Source organism: Ictidomys tridecemlineatus, chromosome 8 (genome assembly GCF_052094955.1).
Source record: "Ictidomys tridecemlineatus isolate mIctTri1 chromosome 8, mIctTri1.hap1, whole genome shotgun sequence".
Classification (NCBI taxonomy): Eukaryota; Metazoa; Chordata; class Mammalia; order Rodentia; family Sciuridae; genus Ictidomys; species Ictidomys tridecemlineatus.
Window position 1 is genome coordinate 97662014 of NC_135484.1, and position 26017 is coordinate 97688030.

The 26017-nt window shown below is 35.7% G+C and overlaps 1 protein-coding gene and 1 long non-coding RNA gene across 6 annotated transcripts in view; one reads left to right on the plus strand and one right to left on the minus strand.

Annotated features, from left to right (window-relative positions):
* Fam83b (family with sequence similarity 83 member B) overlaps positions 1-3967 on the minus strand; it is a 61736-nt gene extending 57769 nt beyond the window's left edge. Inside the window, exon 1 of the mRNA XM_040282827.2 lies at positions 3524-3967. Coding sequence (XP_040138761.2) covers positions 3524-3967 — 444 coding nt within the window. The remainder of the gene's footprint in view (positions 1-3523) is intronic.
* LOC144366175 (uncharacterized) overlaps positions 1-26017 on the plus strand; it is a 100778-nt gene that overhangs the window by 30601 nt on the left and 44160 nt on the right. For 2 of the 5 annotated variants that reach the window (XR_013425092.1, XR_013425094.1), the window contains exon 4: positions 3575-3691. This is a non-coding gene — a long non-coding RNA (uncharacterized LOC144366175). Of the gene's footprint in view, positions 1-3574; positions 4098-6094; positions 6483-26017 lie in introns of those variants that run through there. The other 3 variants (XR_013425091.1, XR_013425089.1, XR_013425093.1) reach the window with 2 other exon arrangements.

The following is a 26017-nucleotide window of genomic DNA, read 5'->3' on the forward strand; positions in this document are numbered from 1 at the left end:
TTCACATCTCAGAGAAGAAGCCAGGTTAGAATTAGGAAACAGAAATGCAAATAACATTCTGGTTAAACATTACATATTCAAAATTACCAGAAGTTATAACTTTGTAAATATATGCCACTAAGTGGCTAAAAAAAATTACTTTAATGAAAGATGACTTTTTAAAGTAATTAGAGGGGATGTTTTCATAAGAGGAGTTCACAGTAATTAAGAATATATGCATACATCATCTTGGGAACACTTCTTGAGAGACAAGTAATTACCTGGGAAAACTCTTGCAAGACACTTTCAGATTTTATGAAGCTGACCCAAATGCAACTGTCAACCACACAGTGAAAAATAGAAAGGGGTTAACAAATTTCCAGTAAATTAAGATATGTTCCTTTAGGGCAGAAGTAAGATAGTATCTATAATTGAAATTTTTCTAAGGAAAATTCTCAAACTAAGCAAATTCACCAAAAAGAAAAAAAAAAAGAAAAGAAAAAAATTGTTTTCTAAATAATTTCTAAGTAAAAGCTGACAAAAATACATAAATTTTTAAAATTTAGATTTTTAACTTATAATAAAATTATTTATAATTATAAAAGGAAAATGATTCAGAGGTCACATAACTCAAGCTAGAGATAAGAGTATACTAGTGAAATTAAGAAAGAGAATACCGACAGTGTAGTTCCATGATGGAGCACATGACCCAGGGTTCAATCCCCATCAATGAAGGGGAAAAAATAATTAAATATTCTCAGTACAGACAGAAGAGATACTTTTCCTCCTTTTCTCAAGGGACTAGAAGGGTAACTTGGTGTTTATGATTGACCAGATTTCCATTGTTGGACCTAAGCAGATTGCATTTGGATCTTTTCATTACATTTTTTCCCATAATATGGCATTTATTGTCATAAATGCCTGATCTCAAACGCAATCAGAGCAGCAGCGACAGTGTGTTTAAGTTCTTTTCTAAGATTGCTTCCTGGGTTCTGCTTTGCTGTTTGCTAGCTCTACTTGTTTGGCCTCCTATCTACAGTTTTACAATGTTGACTACCAAAAATATCTCCCTGAGAAATCTAGTCTATCCATTAGACTCTACCTTATTTAAATACTTTTTGAAAAAAAGATCAACCTTTTATATGGCCATGATAATTCACTGAGTTGCCAATGAAAAGAATTTATCCTCTGAAAATGATTTAAAACCAGAAAGTTTATTCTGATGACTAATAACAGGCTTCTAACAATTATGAGAGATTAGAACAGACTATGACTTTCTGTTGAATAAATGGCAGTAATGGAAATCACTTAATCTTAAAAGTAATGTGTTCTGACAAGCTTTTATTCCATACTGTTTGCTTTTATTATTAAAAAAAATTTATAGACTTTGTCCAGATGTAGGATAAATAATCTGAATTTTTAAAAAATTGAGTCAATAATTTCCCCTAAAATACTTTATCCTGTAAAAATATTTAAATACACATAGTGACATATGAAGAAACCTGCAAAATACTTGAGAAATAAGCATTACATGTGTATACAGTCAATTTGACTTTAATATTTACTGCATCTGGGTAGATACTCACATATTCCCCAATACTTTTGAAAAACAGCAATAACAACAAAGTGATGATCTGTTATGATTTCAACTGTGATATATTTGATTTATAAGACCAAATAATATTCTTTTTAATTCAGCTTGGATATGTATATATAAAATGAACAAAATAAAATTCTCTTTCCTCTTTTATGCACTCTAATTTTATAGAAGAAAAGCAGAACACTACATTGTTTTACAGTATGGAACTTCAATTTCCTCTGTTGCTAATTTAAGTAGGAGTTCTCAGTAGAAAATGACCAGGTAGAGGATATTACTTTTAGAGGCTTATTAATACACAGTGCCACATTAGAAAGAAAAACACATAAAAAGGTCATAACTAACATTTAGTTTTAAATGAGTGTTATCCTCAAAATATGATATTTCCTGCATTATGTCTACTAGACATCATAAAAATGCAATGTCCTAATGGAGATTAGCTCTGGTGTAGGCTGATATGTGCATACCTACTAAGTCACCTGAGTGCAGTCTTAAACTGTACGGGTAGGTTTCCAATTTTCCCTCAACATTGAGATTGAAATGCATATTATGTCCTTAACAGAAGTTAACAAAGTTTGCCCTCAATATATATTTTGTATTTAGAAGTACTCATATGCATTCTTGAATTTTCTGTTTTTTAAAAACTACAATTGTATACTTGGTTCACAGAACACAAGATAGTTTTAAGAATATTAAAGATTCAATTCAGAAAATTGAACTGACAGTTTACTTCATTCAAACAACATCTGGTCATCTTCTGTATGTCTGATTCTATAGCTAACTTTTAACAACTAAAAATAGAGATTAGTCATTTCATTAAGAAAATACTGCTCAAGGAGTTAACCTAGCTAAAAGACACATTATCTGAGTTCAAAAAATCTGGAGGAAAATATCACTTTACTTTTGTGAAGCCTACCTTTGACATTAGCCTCAGAACACTGTGTCTCCGGAAACTGATAGAATTTTAGCAGTCTGTTTTGCAAACTGTCATGTTATTGAGGACTCCAAGGGCCCTCTATTTCCATACTCCATAAACTATATTTTTTCAAACATTTCTGTGTCTTGCTGAGTAGAAGAAAGCAGTGATATATATGTGCCCTTCCTAAGGTCCCTTTCAGATCTAAGGTTTCATATCCAAGTCTCTGTAACTAATATGTACTTTGTGATTTAAAATCATCATTTTTTTTTTTGTTAAAACACTTTAAAACTTTAGTTGTGCTTGGGAAATCTGCTGGATTCTTCAAAGTGCCTTCATGGTGCTCAGGACATACAAGAAAAAGAAAACCACTGAAAACAAAATCAACTTCCAATAACTTTTACTGATAAACTGAGTATTTCTACAGCTTCTTCTGAGCTCTAAAAAAGGATCTGTGAAATTTATAAGCCAATATGAATATTTGATAAAGAGCACTAAGGACCTGAAAAGCCAAGTACCTCAGAATATTACTTTAGAATATCACATTATCATGTTGATTTTTATATTGTTTCCATATAACTCAGAAAACAGATAAGTGAAATTATAGTTTATATAATAGCATAAGCCATATCCAGAGCAACAATCAGTATTTAGTCTACTTTGTAACAATAAAAAACTTGACCGTATCCACCAATATATTTCTTTTTTCAAAAGTTAAGAAATCTTTAAGTGCTTTAGACTTATAAAAGTGTCAAATTATCTTATTCCCAGTCCCCATACCTTAATATTCAAGGGCAGAAGGCTTCTTGAGTATGTTATGAAGAGAAAGAAATTACCCCCGTTAGCTGGGCCCTACTGCCTCTCTCCCAAATGCATGCATTAAATGGGAAGTGTATCTGTAGGTAGACTTCCTGAAAATAATCGCCATGGCCTGTATGTACAGAAATCCCTTTATTAACATACATATCTATGTACTCACTGTGATTTTCTACATATCAAATTTTTTCATTTCAAAATAAAAATATGATTACCTTTCTTGCTTCTTTTATCATCTTCCTAATAGTTTCCTTTATTGTAAGCAGGTGTGCTCTTGGCGGATGAAAGAGGAGATCTATATGGGTGCCCCCTAAGAGTCCAGGCATAACATATGGCCAGCCTAAATCAAGATTTGGAGCTTCCACATCAGACTCAATGGGCCAGTAAGTCCCTGAAGATGAGGTATCGTCATAGGAATTATCAGTACCATGCGCTGCACTTTGTGCCACCTTCTGAACATTTTTCAAAATGTAATTGATTTCCTCCTCAGCTAGGAAGTCTGCAACTCGTTCCTTTGAAAGAAATTCTTGGTATGCTTCTAATCCATGTTCAATCAGGGTATCAACGGCCACTCGATACCATTCCTTATAGTGAGGTTCAATGTAGTTGTCAGATTTACACTCCTCATTCAGTGAGGAGAGCATCGATGAGGTCTCCATGCTTGCAAGAATATGACAATGGCACCTTCAAATGTCCATTTGCGAGAGGTATCTGAGTGTTTGAAAAAAAGAAAATCAAGATCAGTCAGAACTCTGTATTCAAATACCTTATTAAACATGTCGACTACTATTTTTACATCTATTCGTTTACATTACCAGCAGCTCAAACTGCCATGCATTTCACCTCCATAATGACATTAATAGCACTGCAATTCATATATATCCCTTACAGTTAAACACATTTATTTTAAAAACTGTCATTTCATTTTCCTTTTTCAAGGCATCTCTACTTCCAGTTTCTCATCTAAGATAATACACCTGTTTTCTCAATACACTCAGAAATTCTCAACTTAAATCTGGGACCATACATGGTAGTTATCAGTTTCTACAAGCCCCTTTAAAACAGAATTAAAATACAGTCCATGTCTGAATAGCCATTAGTGTGAGTCACTACTGAATACTTGTTATGCATATAATAATATGCTAAAAAATGTAAAAAGCACAAAACACCTGTCTTCCAGGAATTTTACTAATTAGGTGAGGTGGGCTGGCAAAATGCACACAAAAAAACATTAGTTATCATCTTGAACAAAGTCATTTATTACTAAGAACCAAAATGAGTATGCATTCATATTAATTAATTAATGCCTATATCAGTGCTTTAAGAACAAAAAGCAAGTAGAGATAAATATGGAGTACAGGAGGTATGAATAGCCTTGTGCCAGAGGGAATTTCATACAACCAAGAGCTATGAGTAAGAGGACGATCAGGTGACAGGAAGAAACATTTTCATTCCATGTAAGGCTAAAAACATAAGCAACCGCAGAGAACAGAATTGAGCATGTGTATTAAGGAATCAGGGGGAAAATCTGGTATGCTGAATAGCTTTCTTTTACCAGGAGTAAGAGATAAAGTTTAACAGATAAGATGGAGACAGGTATAGAGGGACTAGGAGATCTTTCAATTCAGCAAAACTTATTTTTCAAACAATTAGTTTGGCAGTGGCTGGGGACTGGAGCAGAGATACTTAGCTCAGTCAGTGTTCAAATACCTGGTAGAAAGTGACACAAATATTCAAGAGAAGGTTTAAATGAAAAAAAAAAAAAATCTGAAATATAGTGACTGAACAGTGTATAGGTGGGAAATTTAGGACATCAAAGATAAATCAGAAATTTCTCTTAGAAATCAAAATCTACCTATCCAAACTCCTGCTCAATCCCATACAACACTCACGAAATGTTTTTCATCCAATCATTCACTGAGGACTTCACTGTGTGAGATACTGGAGTGGACATTATCTCAGTCAGATAAGAGACTTTTCAATCTTTTGAAGTCATGATTTCCATTATGAGGTTCAAACAAAATATAACTCTATGATGTACTACAAACACTGATTTGACAAAAATTGGCAGAACCAGGCTGGCCTCCAAGGGCAAGAGGAGGAGCACCTAGCTCATCTGTTAGTGTGTAAGCTCTGGTGTAGAAAGATAAAATTTATTTTATTACCTAATTAAAATTAGGGTAATCTGTTGACAACCACCAGGGACACATGCTGAAACATGTATGTGTTTCTCGGCATTGCAAGAGGTGCTAACTTGTTCCAAACCACATTTCATTCAAATTCAGTGGTTTTTCTACAGGGGAGATTTGCCCCCAGGGGGCAATACCTGAAGGTGTTTTAAAATGTAAACACTTGCAGGGAGGGGTACTCCTGGTAAAACTCCTGGCTCAGGAATGTTGCTGCTGTACAGGACAGACACCCACAATTAGGAATTATCTGGCCCAAAATATCAACACAGTCAATGATGAGGACTCATCACATGGCTCACCTCACACACATGTGCTATGGTGTTTGTCAAATGTTCCTGCTGGAAACTTGTCCTAGCTATTACAGTATTGGCAGGTGTTGGGTACTGTGTAAGGTAAAGCCTGGGGAAGGTGATTACAGCACAGTTGAACTACCCTCATGAATGAATTGAGGTCTTTTTCTAGAGACTGGGTTATTTCTCTTGAGACGGGATAACATGCCATGGGAATGAGTTAGTTTTTGTGGAATTGAAATCCTTACCACTAGCCTGGATTGTTATAAAGCAGGTCAGCCTCCCCTCGCCTCTCTCTCCCACACAGGCTGACTTTCCCTTTCCACTTCATCATGAAGGGACACAGCATGAGGAGCTCAGCAGAGCGGGTACCAATGCCATGCTTTTGGATCTTCCAAACTGTGAGCTAAATAACCTATTTTCTTATTAAAATACCCAACTTGGGGTATTTTATGATAGCAACAGAAAATGAACTAAGACAACATGATATCTTACTAATTCATAACATTTTCAACATTAAAGTTCTCTTCTGCACGTAATGCTCATTGTTAACAAAGTTCATGATCATTTAACAGAATCAATCCATATACTTATTTACCTTCCTAAGATTTAGTGTAGTTTTCCTTTGATAATTCCATCCCAAACTGGAAGAACAGTGGTTACACACAAAAATAAAGAAATACATAAAAAAAACACACTATTATTTGTAATTATTAAAAGTGGTAGGTTACTTACTGGTCATTCATTTTTTAAAAACTTCAAATTTTCTGACTGAGCACTTATTTCTTAACTTTTATATTTTAACTTTGATTTCCCATAATATGTAATGTTAAATGCCTGTTACCTAATTGGAAGTTAAAGTATATACAATGATTTAAAAATTATTTTCATTTATGAACATTACTTACAAATAAATATTCTGCAACTCTAAAAAATGCACTCCTAAACTATGTGTAAAATCAAATAGTCAATGCAGGTGCCATTAAACACAATATAGGAAAATCATAGCAACACTGAGCATTGAGTTAAGACATTATGTACAAGAGTTAAGAAATAAACACATATGGTATTGGTCCTGTGGGTAAGGCTGTACTCTAGACATTGTGCAGAGACACCCATTTACCACAAGAGCTGTTTACAAGGGATTCTTGTGAAGGGAACATCCAAAAATTAATTTTAATGGAGAACAAGAAAGTAATAGAACTTGTGTACTTTCACTGAAAATTTAGAAGGCTTATTATAGGACAAAATTAGGTGTTGCTTTAAATTTAGAAAACTAAAGTATCAGTTTACTAATAACTATTTAAATCATAAGTAGAAAATATATTTTCTTTTAACACAGAGTTAATGACTAAAGAAAAATATTACCTCACTATGATAAATAGTTGAACAGACCACTGGGCTTATCCACAAAAAAAGTGATGTATTCTGGGTTGGGGTAGGAGGAAAACAGTCTTAAGAAGACATGCCTCAAAAACATTGTAAACTGAATTTGATACAGTATCTTTAGGGTCACTTTTGGCAAGTAGAAATTCCAAAAACTACATTCTTTAAATATAAATAATAAAGAATGAGTCCTAGAAAAAAAGAAAAACATGCATTTCAATTCAACTCAGGGACTTCATTGAGAAACACTTTGGCAGTTTCATTTATAAAACTAAACAAGAAACTCCAAAAACGTTATAGCAATCTCATTCTTGGGATTCACTAAACTTATCTTTACTCAAAAATTTTTCCAGTGATTTCACTGAAACTCTATTTGTAACGGCAAAAACCTGGAAACAAGTTAGAAGTCCCTTAATATTACACAGTGGTATACGCATATTTTAATATACCATTCAGGAATAAAACAGACTGCTGATCTGCTGATCCATCCAACAGTCTGGATTAACCCAGATTAACCTCCCTCTGGGGAACACAGTGATTAAAAACAAACAAACAAACAAACAAAAACACAAATCCCAAAGGCTATGTTCCATTCTTGAGATCACAGCAGTACAGAAAGGAGATCAGATTAGTGGTTGCTAAGGAAGAAGGGAGGGCTGTGGCGGGGGAGAGATACATGTGGCTGCAAAAGGGCCACAAGAGCAATTTTTGTTGCATTTTTTGATGGTATCAATGCAAATATACTGGCTGGGATACCATATTACCATTTTGCATGATGTTATCAGTGAGAGTAACAAAGTAAAGAATAAAAGGAATCTTTCTCTATTATTCCCCTCAACTGTGAATCCACAAGTATCTCAAAAAATTTAAGTAAAATATCATATAGATACAAAATTTCACAAAGATTGGGGGTGGGGGAAGAGGCAGAGAGATGGACCAGCATAGAGGATGATAGCTTATATAGGGCAGAACTGTCAGATTCAAACCCTTCTTCACCAGTTACCATGAAGCTCTCAGATAAAATACCTACACTTCATCAAGACTCAGTTTGGAGATATGGAGGAAGAAGAGTAATAGAATAGTCTTCACCTCACTGGATCATTCTATGGTATAAACGAAGGAATGCAGTTCAGGTGCTTAACTTTTAATATTACGTATTCTGCTGTTATAACTATTTTACATTTTCACAATGTTACATTATAATTACTATAAAGATTTTCACAATGTTATAGTACAACTGCTTTGCAAATAGAAGTGTGATCAGAAGAAATTTTTTTAAAGTCAAAAAAGGTGAAATTTTTGTGTCATACCCTTAGCAATGGCATACAATTTGGAACCTCTTTTTATCTGCAAATGCCATAAAACAAAACTAGTTATGGGTTTGGGGGGTTTGTTTGTTTGTTTAGTTTCTGGTCTGAGAAGATATACTGAGAAGACTTCTGAAATAATAAGTTAGTGGGAAAATGCTCCAAAGAGAAGCTACAAATTTCTCACAAATAGCCTGAGGCAGGTCTTTGAAAACAATGGCAAAAAGGATAAAAAAGATACAAATATTGTTGCAGTCCCTTCCTCAATTTATCTTAGGCTGTTACTCTTCCACTACTGAATACTATTAGGACTCTGAATTGTGCCCCAGCAAGAGGCACTGAAGTCATTCGCTACCTGCAACACTGACCTTATTTGGGAACAGGGTCTTTTGCAGATATAATCAAGTTAAGATTAAGTCATAATAAACTATAAAAAGCATTTCAAATAAGAAAAAGTCAGTTTCACACTTTTGCTTTGCTTCAAAACAACTGCCTTATAAAATCATAACCTATGACCCACAACAGTTGAAAGTCACAGATCTCTTCTATTTTCAATTTTTTTAGCTGCCAAGATAGTGTTTGTCTTCAAATTTGATTACCAGAAATTTAAGATGACAATTAAAACATGAAAGAAGATACAACTAAATTAAAAATTTACTATAATACTCTAGCTATCAAATACAAATTGATATCTAATTTTGACTTCCAAACTCATTAAGAGTCTAAGCTGGCATGAGATGCATGAGAAAATGGCCCAAGAACAGAGATGACAGTCATCCCCAGCACAATTTTCAGCAGACTGAAGAATGCATGACTACAAGTCTACATGGTGCACTCTGTCACCTGGTGCTGGTACAAACTCATGCATGGATGGATCACCAGAAGAATGTTATGGTACAACTGCCTTAAAAATAGAAGTAAGCTCATGGAAAAAAAAACAGACCTATATTCCTCCAATTCATTTTACAAAACCCAAGTGGGAAATCCATTTGCTCAAGATTTATTGTTTCTTAATTTCCTAGATTTTTAAATTGTAAAATGATAGATTAGCAATATCACTTTCACACCAATATAATTTCAGGATTTGTCTATATTGGCTGTCATTCAATACATTTACCATCCCTAAAAAAAACTCCAGAAATTTCTGGTATCACATGGAAAAGGTCTCAAATAAATGTTAATGACATTAAAACATAATATTTCACTGTCATTTGGAAGTATATTCCTATAAACAAATTTTTGAGAAAAATCTGTTTACTGACTGGGAAAGCTAATGTTGGATGGTCAAATTATAAAGGATTTCTCAATGCATGGTTTAAAATGCAAGTGAAAGTAAGGTAAATTACTCTTTTACTGACACTTAAATTATTCTTGAATTACATTTTATCATAATATCAGCATTCCAGAAGCGACAGTGAATGGGACATGGGCATCCTGATAGAGCTGCTGAGCTAACGTGTGCCATTCTGAGTCTGAGCTTGATCAGTATCGATAATAATTGTTTGGATGAATAAATGGAAATGCACTGGTAAATGTGTAGAAGAACACATATTTCTTATATATCAGAATAATCAAAATCATGTTAATGTAGTGAGATAATAAACAAACATAAACAGCATTGAATTCAGCTAGGAGAAATTTAAAGGTAAACTATCCACTAGGTGTGGTGGCTCACGCCTGTAATCCCAGCGGCTCCATAGGCTGCAACAGGAGAATTGTTAGTTCAAAGCCAGCATAAGCAACAGTGAGGTTCTAAACAACTCAGTAAGACCCTGTCTCTAAACAGAAAAAGGAAAAATACAAAATAGAGCTAAGGGTGTGGCTCTGTGATTAAGTTCAATGCCCAGTAACATGCCTCCCCCCCCCCCCGCCAAAAAAAGTAAAACCTTAACTATCCAAGTACAGGATTATGCAGGTATGGAGCCCATTATGCAATGACACTGAGAAATCCAAATGTTTAATGCAGAAAGAACACTAAGAGATATCCATTACAGTAGTTTTCAATTATATAAAATAGAGAGTAGATTTTTAAGGACCCAATGAAAAATTGCAGGTTGGCTCAGTGACACTGTGGGTAAAACAGCGTAGTGTTTGACTTCTGTTTTGCCTATTACTGATTGTAAGACCTCTCAGTCCTGTTATATCAGGGCTTTAAATCTCATGTTCCTCATCAGGAAAACGGTAACACTATTGACCTCAAGGGTTTCTATGGATACTAAATGAGATGTAACCACTCAACTTTGCATTGGTTATTTTAAAAAAATGCAAAAACAACAAACAAACAACAACAACTACAAAAAAAAAATTGTGAGGTCCTAAGCCAAGCTAGTTTTATTGAATAAATAAAAAAGACCCTGTTCTTTTTTGCTTAAAGATGCTGGATTTTGTTTGTTTGTTTGTTTTGTTTTGTTTTTGTCTGCCAAAAGAGATGTTCAGAAACTTCAGTTGGAGATGAGGAGGTAGTTAGGGGTGTGACAACAAACTGCCCATGAACCCTCTCCCAAATTTTTCCCAGTTGACTTTCTTCTTTTTTGTTTTTTTTCTTTTTTGCATTTAATAAAAAAACCATTTAATTAATGAAACAATATATTAGGTTATAAAAAAATGAAGAAAGGAAGAAAAAACAATGTAAATTAAACATATTAAACATTTACAGGTGAGGAAGCTGATGTCCAGCAGGGGACAGACTTAAAGTAAGATAATGGCCCATCCTGGGTAAGATTCAGGTCCAATAACTGCCATTCAGAGTTCTTCCAATAATCCCAACTCATGGCAGGGTCCAGTTGCCTCCCTATTATTAGGGTATAAACTGTGAAGCTGCTCATTGGCAGGGCTAAACCTTCTTAGGTTATTGCCCTTCTCCAGTGTCACTCTGTGCTCAGCCTAGAATGGCCATGTGATCAAAACAGAATGAACAAGTTAACATGTTACTAACCTGTAAATGCCTGCTGTACATTTGTTTGTTTTTGAAATTAACTAAACGACATTATACACACCATATTCAAATCATACAAACCAAGAATAGCTGGGGAGAGTGGCATATGCCTGTAATTCTAGCATCTTGGGAGGCTTAGGCAGAAGGATCACAAGTTCAGAGCCAGCTTCAGCAATTTAGTGAGGCCCTAAGCAACTTAGAAAACCTTGTCTCTAAATAAAATATAAAAAATGGCTAGAGATGTGGCTCAGTGGGTAAGTACCTCTGGGCTCAATTGCCAGTAACAAATAATAATGATAATAATAATAATTATTATTATCATTAAACAAATAATAATAATAATAATAAATAAAAACCAGGAATGTCAAAGCTTCCCTAGTAGTTTCACTAGCATGTATAAATGCTTGTTATGATGCTGTCTGTGTAACAAGCAGGCTACAATACTACAAAAAAGCAAAATTATAATGGGAGAAAATTCATCTAAAACAAAAGGAAAACATGCACACAGAGAATGAGGGTGTTCCATTCCAATGCTGGTTCTACAGGAGACTTTTAAAACTTCTTTTTCACTTTTCTATATTTAACAAGTATTTATCAATTTATTTCCTTAGTTTGCAAACGGAAAAATATTTTTTCAAAAAGTACCTAAATAGTTAATTTTGACTTTAGAATAGTCACCTCTCTTTATGCATTAAATTGATGGTAATTGGTGATCTGAAATCCTATATGTAAAACAGTTTAATACTCTTACAGAGCAGCACACAAACACATACAGAATATCCAGAAAGTAAAGCTATTTAGTATTTTCTCATAAAAAGAAAAAAAATTAACCAGATGCTCTAAATTAGGACTTTGTACATAGCTGACACAGTGTCCACCAACCTTGAGGGGTCTTACTGAAGCCATTGTAAGGAGATGCTTCAGTAATCCCAGCTCCTATCACCGATCTTTATTTAGAAGCTTTTATTTAGATGTACCATTTACTCTCCCCATAGACTGTGAACTCTGGGAAGGAAGTGATTGTGTCTATTTAGCACAATCCTGAATATTTAGCCCATAACTGGTAAGTGATAAGCTACAGTACTGCCTTAATAACTCAAGGTAACAGAATAAGAGGTGATTAAAGTATGATAGCCAGAAAATGTTGAAGCATCCATTTAAACAAAATTAAAATATCTGAACTTTTTAGGATTTTAGCACATATTTGTTTAGGTTAAATGGAGGTTAGTTTTTTGGTGATAAAAATGCTACCCCTTTATCAAAGGCAAATGAAGGAATAATTAGAAATGCATTGAGTAGTGTAAAAGTAATTCAGTAAGTTGATAGATCTATATTTAAAAAACAAATATTAATTTCAAATGGGAACTTTGTCAAAAGAATAGAGATATCAAGTATCTTTAGGGGATTTCCCCTGAAAATTAGTTATTTTTCATTTCTTAATTATGTTAAAGTAATTTCACACTCTCTGTACATTTAAATTAATCATAATGAAATAAGGCTCTAAGTCTTATTGTTTCAACAAGAGAAGTGATACAAATTAGCTGTGAAGCACGACTCATTTTTCTTGTGCTTCTGGTGTTGGTTTTGTTTTTACATATACTTATTTCAACGGGAAGTAAGGATTAGTTGGGTGTTCAATAATGATTATGGAAGTTTGATGTTTCATTAAGGTGAAATCAGAGTGAACTCCGAATTCCAGAGCAGCCCCTGGGAAGTTGACAAGACTATATTTTACAACTTGACCAAACAGAGCAGAGTGGAGAGTTAACTTTATCTAATAAATCACACAGCTATGAACCCAGATTATGATTTCAAAAAGAATATATTATCTCCCTACTCAAAAAAAAAATAGGAAAACCTGCAAGGGGATGATGTCCTTTTCTTAAAAACACTACCTGGTGAGGAAGTGATTTTTACATAGTAACTCTTGTTAGTGCCAATGGTGTCTGAAAATCATTGCTGAGATAGTCTGGGTGCTGGGGTCTTCGAAAGGCTAAGAATTTCCCTCAAATGTCATGAAAGCATTTAAAATTTCCTCACTGTCAAGGTTTGAACATGGGAGCCTTGCTCTTGTCTGTCTTCACTCTTCCCCAGAAGTCTCTCCTCTAGTCTAAGATGCATGGAGGCTCACAAATCTCCAGATCCAGCTGGTTCCCTAAGCTCTGGACTCACATATCCAGCCAGCTGGTGGATACCTTCCCTAGATATCAAGAGAGCTTCCTTATTTACATTTAACATCCCCAGTTAATTCCTACCCCAGGATCTTCCCACTGGAAGTTCCATCTGCCTGGAATGCTCCTTGTTTCCATTCCTTTCTGACCTCCCAAGATTACTCCTGTCATCTCCTTAGAGAGGTCTTCCAGATCACCTATTTTAAAGAGCACTCACCCTCACTGTGGTGCTTACTCCTCCCATCACTTCACTTTATTTAAATGACAATCTTCCTATGTGAAATAATAAAGGTATTGATTGCTTGCTCGAATTACCTCACTAGAATGGAAGCTCCTTAAAGCTTCAATTGGTTGGTGCATTCTAATTTATCTGTGCCCTCTCACTGCTATCGTGATAAAGCCTATTCTCTCATAGGGCAAGTACATTCAGTTCTGCTCTCAGCATGTACTTATAAAGCAGAGGTAATCAGGGATCTGTCTTTTTGGCCTTGCCTCTGCTTCTCCTTAGTTCACAACACCCATCCACAGTTTCCCAAATGCCATAGTAAATAGGGTTAATGATCTTCCAACTTCAATTTCAGAAACTTAGTAAAATTTTATTGCAAAGATATATTTAGACAAAAATACCCCAGGTAACAAGTACCTCATGGAGTTAAATGTTAAACATGTGCACTTTTGTCCCACCTTTTGCATCTATTTAAGAAAATAACAAAGTCATTCTTGGTGCATGTTGACATTTGTAGAACAAATGCTATAGGGAAACATAATAAATATAGACTCCAATATGAACCCTTAAAATGGTTTTCCACTTTTAACAAGAGCAGTGTACTCATCTATTAAAAAAAAGTGAATATGTGTAAATAATAAGCCTTAAGAAAATATACTTTGCTTAATTATGCTCGTGATATCCATCAAAAGTCAAGGTGTTATATTTGTAGTGAAAGAAAAGTAATCTCAGACTATTAAAATAACTTTAAAAACAAAATAATTTTGTGGAAATTGTAGAGGTAGAAATAATTTATGTAATTAGAATACAAAAAAAATATTAAATGTTACAATATATCTAGCCTTAAAAGACTTTTGTTGTAACTTGTGTAAAGAAGCCAATAAATAATCAGAATACCTAAAACAACTCCAGTGTCTACCAGTTCTTTATTAAGCATTTCCCTGAGGGCTCCCTCTTAATCAAGTTTGCAGACACAGCTGTCATAACTAAAATAAAGTGTTTTTATTTTCTCCTCAGAAGCTCCCCCCCCAAAAAAAAAATCTGACTGGGAACTAGCCCATTCTTGTTCAATCTTTCATTCTTCTCCAAATAATCTTCTTCATTGGCTCCTCTCCTGTGTTTACAGGGTCCTTGCACACATGGTAATTAATAGGCATAGGACAAATCCATCTTTTAAATGTATAAAATGTTGCTGGATTTATATAAATGTATTTCTGCAGTTTGTGGATTATGATGAACAGCAACCTGGGATCCTGAGAGGGAGGCTACCCTGGGAGACTGGAAGGTAATGTTGAAACAAAGCTGATGCTAGTCACAGTTGCCTAAACCACACCTACACCAGAGAGTGCACCTGGCAGCTCCCTTGTTTCACTTTCATTTATCCTCAAGGCCTAGGTCAGTGTTACAGTGAGGGAAAAGGGAATGGTTTGGCCACACAATAGTGTACCTAACACTGGTTGTTTTCTGCTCTGCACATTTTACCTATGTGTGTGTAAATCTTGCTCTTTTTTCCACTCCTTTGCAGCCCGAAGCTTTAAGTGATTTCAAACGCAAGCCTCTTCTCTTTGTATTTCAATTTAGCTTACCCCAAAGACATGTGGCTAATACTTCTCAGTTCCTACCACATTACATATGCTTATATGAAAACTCCCCTTGGCACCCTTCCCATGGTGTCATGATTGATTATGTCATCTAAAATAATCAGCCTTTGCTTCAGTTTTAACAATCCACTATACAAATAAGAAACTTACTCATTCAAAATGTACATAGAATAAACTGAATTATTTGGGGGAGAATGGCATGAATGTGCTATTACATCAAAATAAAAATACTGATTAGTCTAACTCAGATGATCAATGATTTTATCAAGTTGTGTATATGTGGTACCTCCATACACCTATTTCGCATGTTCAGGGGCCCATGTCTCAACTTTCTTGAATCACAATTTGGATCCAATGATGCTGGAGAGGTTTTACTCTTTTTCTAAAATTTATTGTTCGAAGTCTTCTACATACAAGGTTTAACAAGATAAATGGGAGTAATTTTACTCTATAAACAAAATACAGAATTTCAATGTAAAGACCCTGCATTAATAACAGGGCTCTGAGTCATGGTTCTGAGAACAAACCTAAGGTGACTGACATCCCAGATAATATATTTGGATCTGAGCACACATGAATTGGCCTACTATTGCATAAATCAATGCTTTTGCAAATAAAGCACTTTCTATGTTGCTTTCAATGTATATAGACTTTGGTGGGGTTTTTGTGTGTGTGTGTTTAGGGGTTTTGTTTGTTTGTTTGTTTGTTTGCTTGACATGAACAGAAAGTATAGATACACACTATAATTTTAATTTTCTTCAGTATTCTTTTCCTACTGACACATTTTAAAAAGAAAGGTTAAATTATATGTATAAGTGTCCTTGTACTCATTTCTTTTGACCTTTGAATAGCCTGGACTTTTTTACATAGACACTGACACTCAGAATGCTTTTCTCTTGATAATTTCTGTTTAATCCATCAATTATCAAACATTTCTACTTACTGCATACTGGAGCTGTCAGCTTATCATAGCCTTTCTATAATATCATTTTTTTCTTTTCACTGCCTTATTTATACATTTACTTGAATATAATAATATAACTTGACCTTATAAGTTCCAGGAAAATGGAAAAATTATAGAGTCCTGACTTTACAGATATTTATCTCATAAGGTGAATATAACTGAAGCAAAGATGGAACCCACTGAACATGTCCAAAGAAGCAAATCTTTAGTCTCCACCAGATGATCATTGTAATCATGTTCTATTGTGAAATAAAGAAATAATTCTTAAATATATATAAAATGCTAGAAGTATATTACTGAATACTATAATTCATTGATAATATATTTTATTTATTAAGGAATAAAATCACCCATATAATATATTTTTATTATTTAACTTTCCATTGTTTTAGTTTTATAGATTTTTTTAGAAGCGTACAATATTTTAAGGTAGAACTTTTGTCCATGTGGGTGGGGGCGGGTGCTAGGGATTGAAGCTAGGGTTTTGTGCATTTGAGACACGAACTCTACCAACTGAGCTATAATCCCAGAAATTGAAATGACAGAAATAAAGAACTTTAAATAGGTGAGCAGAAAAACAGACATGGGAAAGAGGGGAAAAAGAAATGCATGAGTAGAAAAATAAAAATGAATGAAAAGGGAGGAAAATGAAGTTAAAAGAAAGTAATAAAAGAGAAGCATCAAGGGGATATAGAAAGGAGGAGAATGAACAAGAAGGATCAACTAGGGGATGGATACAAAGAATAAGCAAGGTCACGAAATATGAAAAGAAAGAAAGGGCTGAGAATGAGGGAAAAAAATCACAGGGGGACAGTGTCAATTGTTACTATAAAAACAACTTGGCTATTCTGCACCCTTTTGTAGCAAATAATTCAGAAGTTATGTTATTTGAGGAAAATACAATTATTTTAAAACATCAGGAAACAGCTGCTGAATGAGTCAGATGAGACCAAGTATTTGGGGCAATGTGCTGTTAAGAATTAAAGTCATCATCGTTTGCACATGCATATATATATGACAGCCCAGACAAACACCCCAGGTTGAATGATTCTATCACAGCCACTGGGATGGAAGATGTCATTCTTTAGTGTTTTGAAAATTGCCTTTTCTGCCCCCAGTGGATAATGTTTATACATTCAGAGAAACAGCCTGATGTTAACTAGAGAACTAAAACCCTTTGAAATGAAAATACGACAATAGAAGTGAAAATAATGAGCTTCCCAGTGATACTATGGGGAGACCTTAGTTAACATTATGTTATGGTACCCTCAATAAGAAGTGATCACAGAGAATTTCAGAGCAGAGTGGGACAATGTAGCTTTTGCATACTCCAAACTTTTCACAATAAGACTGGAAAACCTGAGAGGCTGACAGAAGTATTTTGTCCAAAATCATGACTAACCCAGATCTGCTAATATCCAATTTCATAAATAATTAATAAGCATACAAAATATAGGATAGGGCCTTCAGAAAATATGAAGGAAATAATAAATATGAGAACCTGCTGTATTTATTTCTGTGTGTATTTATAATTATTTTTAGATCTATAAATTGGGATCTTCCTGAGGTCCAGGAACAGAATCTTGTTAGCTTCCTAACCATAGTGGGAAACACACTGCTTGGCATCTCATGGTGAATTACTCTGTTTAATGAATAACTCTGCTTAACGAATTCAACTGTTTAATGCATAAAAGAACACAAGTTATAGCTATTAGACATCGTTATTACAACACTTCTATACAAATGCTCTTTAAAATAGGTTCCTGCTACTAAGACAGAGAATACACTTTACCCTACACCAGTATGCATGAGAGGCAGATCATTACGAGTTTGTCTTCCCCAGAGATGGGGAGTCCATAGAAAACTGGACACACAGTTCAAAATATAAATTGTACAAGCCCTTAGGGCATGTCTTATCCCATATGTGAGGACAGTGCAAAAATAAAGCAAAATACAAATTGGGTAGTAATTAGATGTTCCCAGAGGAAAAGTTTCCTCCTATCATCCACAATCATGTAATTCAAGAACTTCCCTACACAGACTGCCCCACAAATACCCCTTATATCCTCTCTCTAACCCAAACCATCATCCACAGCATCAAACCAATAAAAAACATCTTTGACTTCCCCAATCCCACAGCTCCACTTCCATTAGTCCTCTGACTCCTTAAGGCACCCTTCTCCCTGATCTCCAGCAAACAGATCCCACTCTATTCCATCTCCACACATATTCTTTTTGCTGGAGTCTCCCATTTCCCCTAGCTCCTGTCTCAGCAGATTACAGCACTCAGTCTGCCAAAGACTAGCAGGGCCCACCCTCCTGGGAATCTTTTTCTACCCTGTGTTCTGGGATCTCTCTATATAGTGCTCATGCCTGCCAGCCCTCCTCAAAAGGAAGTATGTTCCCTCTGAAGGCTCCAACACATTTTCTCAGAGAAATGTTAGTGGTTTTGATTTTGGTGGAGTTTAGGTGCTATTTGAACAAAATTTTATCCAGGGTATCCTTAAAGATAGGCTCTACTTAGAACTGATTCCATGAGGAGGGATATATTTTGATTTTCAAATGATAGGTTCACCAACAAAGTTCTAAAACACATCCCACTTTCAGATGATAAATCAAGTGAACACATAAACATTTAGAATTAACAATAGCATTGTGTTTAACAGACCTGAATTGTGAAACATGCCTGGGACACTCACATTTTGCAAAGGGACAAACATGTAAACTTACCTAACTAGCTAGACAAGGAAAACTTGTAATTTTACAAATAATTAGTTAAATTAAGTGGGGCCTTTTTAAAAGATATCCTCCAAGCAGATGTAAGTTTTAGAAGAGATCTTCCTTACTGGAATCACAGTTTCACCACAAAATTCTGCAGAGGCAAATGTACAACAATGTTACACCTTGGAAACTCCGTATGGTTTAATGTAGCTGAATGGGACGCTAGTACTTCAGTTGCTACAAGTTAAGATTGGTCAAGAAAACACTCAATGAAAGAACCTCCACTGTAAATTGTGAGGGGATGTGGTAGCAGGAAGGCATATAATAGAAATAATAAAATTAATTAATCCACCCCAAAGTTAGTTATAAAGTAATAAACTCGAGAGCATAATCACAAAAGACATCACTGAGTCAGTACCAGAGGTGTGGTTTGTCTCCATCTACGCAATCCCTTTCAGCAATTGTTCAATTGGTGATGCTTCCCACAATAAATTCTGAGCATCTGCGGTCTAGGGCCTGCCAGCTTTAAAAGAGGTTCCACCCATTCCCTCAGGCAGGCTCTGCAGGGTGCAGCCAACACCCTTAATGGATGTATACACGCGTGTGCCCTAACCCCAAAAGCTAGGGAGTGGAAATGGTTGGCAACCTCCAAGTTTGGGGACTTCTACCATTCTGGGAACTACAGGAAGGCAAGAAAACACCTCCCTACCCTTGTTTCATCCTGTTTCACATCATTCTCCTTAGTCATATTGAAAAACCAAAATATCAGGCCCTCTCTTCTAAGTTTCTTTCATCACCTGTCCCCTTTCCCACTGCTTGTCAGCACTGATTCAGCATCAGTCATAGATTTCCTTGGGGCCCTTGTGCTTGTTGGGATGAGAAAGGGAAAGAAGGGAGGTGCCTGCCAGTAAGGAGGCAAGATATTTAGCACGGAGAATTTGGAAATGAGTTGTTGGGCATTGTAATCTAACTCTGACTGGTTCCCAGGAGCATGTCTTTTACTTCATGTTCTGGTCACTTGAGTTTTCATCCCCATTTCTGGGTCACAGACCTGAAAACCTACAACCTAATCATACCAAGAATAGTCAACATGCTGTCCAGTGCTCCACAACTCCCAGTATCACTCCTATAAAGCACTATTGTCTCTTCACATACCCATGATTCCAAGCAATAAACACAGGCACATTCTCTGCCTGCTTGTACACCACACACCATATACAGGCAACAACACACAGAAGAGGCTAAAGGCTCCATGAACATCTCCAGGAGTAACCTTCTGTAGTCACACTCTCCCCTTAAGGTCACCACAACCTACAGCAGTGGTTCTTAGATATGGTGTGGTTTGTCTCCGTGTGCACAATCTGCTCAATTCCTTTCAGCAATTTTTCAGTGATGAACTGATAGCTCTCCAGAATCACCAGGACAGCTAGTGGAGACTCCAGGCCTTGACTTAACCAACTCCAGTTGGAAAAGCATAGATCTCTACCAAGCTGTGGATAGAAATGGGATCTCATGCAAATAAGAGATTTTGTGTAGAAAAACTTTGTTTTCCTTCTCAAGTTCTGCTCTGCACTGGAGATCTAAAGAACACCTAACACAGCTCTGCAGCTCAAGCGTCCCACTTTTTCCTGTACCCCTCAACCTTCCCACTTCCACCCTCTATTTTCTTGCACAAGGCTCTTCCCGCACCCTCTCTTCCCACTTCCTCTCCCCGGTCCTTCTTGCAGAAGAAAAAAAGAGGAAACCAAGCCTGCGTCCACGGTGGGCGGCGCCTGTCCCCGGAGACCCAAACCTACCGCGCCCGAGACAACTTTCCAAACTTTCCAACTCACTCCCACCCGCACGGTAATGAAAGCAAAGTAGAAAGGACACGCTGCACCCTAAGGAATTTCCAATCCCGCGCGCGCTCCCCAGGGAGAGGCCTCTTTCTCTTCCCTTTGGATCGGTGGGCAGACCCGGGTCCCACGGTCACCCCCAGCCTCCCGTCCCCGAGGCCCGCGGGGGAGCCCGAGCCCCACTTACCGCCAGGAGCGCCCCGAGCGCGCGCAGCCAAGCCTGCCGCACCGCGCCCGCCGCCGCCACCGCCGAAGGTTAACCTCCCAGGAAGCGGCGAGGGCCCGGGAGGGGCCGGCAGGGGGAGTTACCTGAGAGCGTCAGGTCGGCGGAGGGAAGCTTATCCTGACCACGCCTTCTGGGGGATAGGTGCGGAGCTGAGACCGGGCGGCTGTGCGGACCAGTTGCAACAAGTCCAGAGTCACGTCACACCACAGCCCGCACAGCCAGAAAGCGCTTCGGAACCTGTCTGAACTCAAAAAACCCAATCCTCTACCCACAAGTGAAAAACAGTCTTTCTTTCCTGCTCGCCCGTGGGACTACGAGGCGCTTGCAAGTCCCGACACTTGGACTAAGGCAGGCAGAGAACAGAGAACGTTCACCTGGGAATAAGGTGAACCTTGGAGCTGGGCTGTGGTGCTGCCTGCGGTCCAGCCTGAGTTTGGGAATGCCCTGGAGGAGACCCGCAGGTCCTAGGGTTAGAGCAAGGGACAAACTATCCTCAAGAGACTGGGGCAATTCAGCCCTCTACAGATAATCCCAGTTACCAATTCCCAATGCAATCCCTACAGAAGGACTTGAGGGTTCCCCGATTTGAAAAGAAAAGGAGGGAGAAAAGTGCAGGGGAAAGTGCTTGTACCTTCACTTTTTTATATATGAGATGAACTTCAAATATCAAAGATTTGGTACCAACTTTCAACTTTGCTGGGAGGACTTGGGAGGAAAGTGGCACCGTTTAAAACAAGGAAGCTTGAGTGGAAATCAGCTCACTTCAGATGGATTATTGTGGAGCAATGTTATGGAAGTAGAGACATTACAATTTTTTTAAAAAATACAGAATAAATAATTATTTCCTTGCCCACCTCTCAATAAATGTCATGTTTTAATAATTTGTATAATCAGTCTTCAAGATACACTCATTTGCAGCAAATATTAAAAAATGCAGCCTAGTACCAGAATGTATGAAATGTAGGGTCATAATAAGCATATCTTAAGCTTCTGGTAGGATTTTAAAATTATCATAAAATAAAATTGACCCTTAAAATTACTTTTAGAAATATTTTTCTCAGAATAAAACACTTGGAGAAAATGCTAAACTGTAAGGATTTAAGTTAGGTCCTAACAATGAGCTGATTTAGACAATAGGATGAAATTTACAGTCTAGATACTGAAACATCTGAGCCAAGAATGCAATAAGGAAAAGTAAAAGCAAGTTTGAAAATAGTGCACATCTAAGCTTTCAGGTTGCAGTATTGTGAGCTCTAGTTTCCTTTCTCCAAAAATAAATAAATAAATAAAAATGTAGAGAGAATTGTCTTTTTCTACATACCTAATTTTTTGTTTGTTTCTGGTAATTTCCATTTCTCGAATCTTGATATTTTGACAATTCTGGTCTTCATTGTTGATATGCCATCATTTGACTCAGTTTTTGTTCTGTGTGGCAACTCATTTACTGTTATGCTTCTTCAGCCTTCAAAAATAATTTTCAATGTTTCTTAAAGATGCAATATTTATAAACATTTGAGACTGCCTTTGTAAACATAGGCTTATCCTACTTTAAAAATAACAGCAAAGATATTTAGACCAAACAAAAAAAATTAATGGACCACAGGAAGTCTAATTTTATTAAGATTTACATTTGTGGTTAAGTCAAGTGAAATCACAAAGAAGGATATCTATTAGAATAGCTATTATTAAAAACAAGTAAACGAGAGGAAAATATAAGTGAAAAGGGAGAAGGCTCTGTACCATTTGTTGTCCATTTTTGGTGAGATGGAGAGATATATAAAATTGACCTCAAGTCTTAGAGAACTCACAAAGTAGCTGAAAAATGCTGACCGAATTCATAAAACTCTTGGAACTTGAGTTTGTCCCTGATTGATGAAAATACTTATCTGGAGAATGAAATTGATGTGATTAGATACTGAAAGAGTAAATCTAGAGGCAGGAAAATAAAACTTGGAAATCCATTACTAGATTTGGACCTGATCATAGCATGTTTGTGGTGGAAGTTTAAATTTAAAAATAACATTTGGAATGATTTTCTCATCTACGGTATTATTTATAATCTAAGATTGTTGTTGAAAATTATGGATTAGAAATACCATATATAAAACATACCAACTCCAGATATGTGTTAGTATCATAGTATATGGCCACTACTATTATATTAAAAGTCAAGTTGTGAAGAAGAACCTTTATTTCAAGCTGAAGAATACGGACTGTGTCTACTGACACTGATACAACGACTTATCTAATATTTGGTGCCCTTTGGCATTAAATTCTAAGGAGTCACTAATAGTGTTTATGCCCAGCTATGATATGAATAGTATAGCAAGGGTGGGAATAGTACAATTGGACAGGAGGAGAACAAATTTGAGGGCCAATTAGAGTGAAAATTAATATTACTTGAGTCAGATTTGATGTGGAAGATAAATGAAAAGAAACGTATTTTAAAAGTGGGTTTTTAATCTGTCAAAAGTCAGCAGTAGAAATAAAGTGGCCATACTTCTGAAAAAAAAAATAAAATAAAGAAGAAGGAGGAAGAGGAGGAGAAGGAGGAACAGGCAAGATGGGGGACATGTAAAAGATTGTTTTCAAATGTTAGGAAGTTCTCAGTAACTATACTTACTCAGAAAAAGATGGTAGAAAGGAAATGTTAGAGAATAGAAAGAACAGTGTGAAACCAGCAAGGTCTAGATAGGATAAGAAGGGAGATGCAAAACTCTAGTATTCATATGAAAAAAACTATGCCTGATACATTCTTATGCTATGAGTTTCATTTTTAAAACAGATAGATTATACTGAATCAGGAATTAGGATTTTGCAGGAGATTCTCAAAAAGCAATTAACAGAATGAGTGAAAAGATTGTATTCATGGTTACAGTTCTCCCAAGACTGTCTATAAAGAAAACAAGGCAATCTTCATTACACTTTTACCCTATTCTACACAATTTAGTATGAAGTCAAAGAACAAATTAGTAAAAGTATAAAAATTATATTCAGCAGAACTTTATTTACCTTGATGGTGGTTCAAAAGGGTAATTTATGTGCTTAAATTACATAACCTTTAATTGAGAAACAAAACCTTTATGGAATAGTATAGTATAGAGAAAATGACCAGCTGTTTCTCACCCCACATTCTTACCATATTACCTCTGAAAAAAGCAACTGGGAGGAGCTCAGCTGTCAACAGAGAGGAGCAGAGTCTTTACAGAAACTCCCATGAGTTAAGACTTTCGTTCCGTTTTATTTAAGTGCGTATATGTTGTACTTGAGGAAAAGTAAAACAGTCGTTTGCAAAAGTCAACCTGTATCTAAATATTTTAACAAAAACAAAAACAGAATCCAGAGAATAATATGCATATGCACAAAAATACAGATAAAAATAAAAGAGAACTCAGAAGATAGAGTCTAAAACTTGTTAGGAAGGAAGCCAGTTGTATTCTCTTTAACCTTTTTTTTTTTTTTTTTGGTTTTAGTTGCTTATTTTGTTTTTAACAAAAATATTTTCCTTCAAAATTTCTTAGAAATACGATTGGATTCTAGACTTCACAAAAGAACTGGTTCCTTTAAGAGCTCTAAAACATGTATGTTTTAATGCAATACAGGCAATAGCTTCTAGGCATGCAAATAAATCCATGGATAGAGGAAAAATGTCACGTTTAACATAAGAAAATCGATTTTTTCCCAAGTACTCTGAAGAATTTAAGCAAAATACTTGGTAGTGTTGGCAAAACCTGTATTGGATAAATCATCACATTGGTGAATAGTCTTATTATGACAATTCATGTAAAACTTCCATGAAAATTATTGAATGAACATCATAATCATTTTTATATCTACATATTTAAATTGTTACATAAAGTATTATGTAAGTTTCATTAGTTCAACAAATATATTGAGACTTTTTCTGTAGGAAAGGCATCATGTCCGACACTGACTGCTTAGGACAGAGGATAAAAAGATTAATATAGCAAAGCAGATAACGTGGCTAAAAATCTTGTGTGTATCTGACTTCGTGTATGTAGGAGTTCATGTGTGTGTAAAGATGGGACAACAAATACTCTTTAAAAGTCCAGAAAGATGATATGAGCATTTGTGTAAAGAGATGTAGAAACTAGACTTCAGTATAAATGTAGATGGAGACCTTCTCTCTAGCGTTTCCCTCTATCATTGTTTCTTTAAAAGGACAAGAAATACATTATTACATTTAGTCCTTCCTCCAATCTTCAAATTTATGATGTAGTGGTGGGCAAAATTTTCTTAATCTGCAAGCATCTGCTAAAGTTTAGATAATTACAACAAATTATTTTAGGTGAAGTGGAATAAAATGACTTAATTAAAAGAGCAGAAAATCATGGTCCTTCATTTTTAATAGCTTAAACTAGATAGATCTCATGAATGCATTTTCTCCTCTCTTTCTTATGGGCAGATCAAACATTAAAGTATTAGGTTGCTTATAGTTTTTATAAAACACAAAAGTTTTTATCAGTTTAATGCATAGTAATGCAACTAGGTCAAGGGACAGGACATGGAGTGAGTTAATAGAAGACATTTGATAGGATGTACTGATTATTTTAATTATTTAATGTAAAACATACCTATTAGTCTTTTGTTACCAGTATTTGATAAGACATGAAAATTGTCACCTTTAAATATCTTTTCTGGGCTGGGGATGTGGCTCAAACGGTAATGCGCTTGCCTGGCATGCGTGGGGCACTGGGTTCAATCCTCAGCACTATATAAAAATAAAATAAAGATGTTGTGTGCACTGAAACCTAAAAAATAAATATTAAAAAATTCTCTCTCTTTCTCTCTCTCTCTAAAAATAAATAAATAAATAAATATCATTTATATTTTAAAT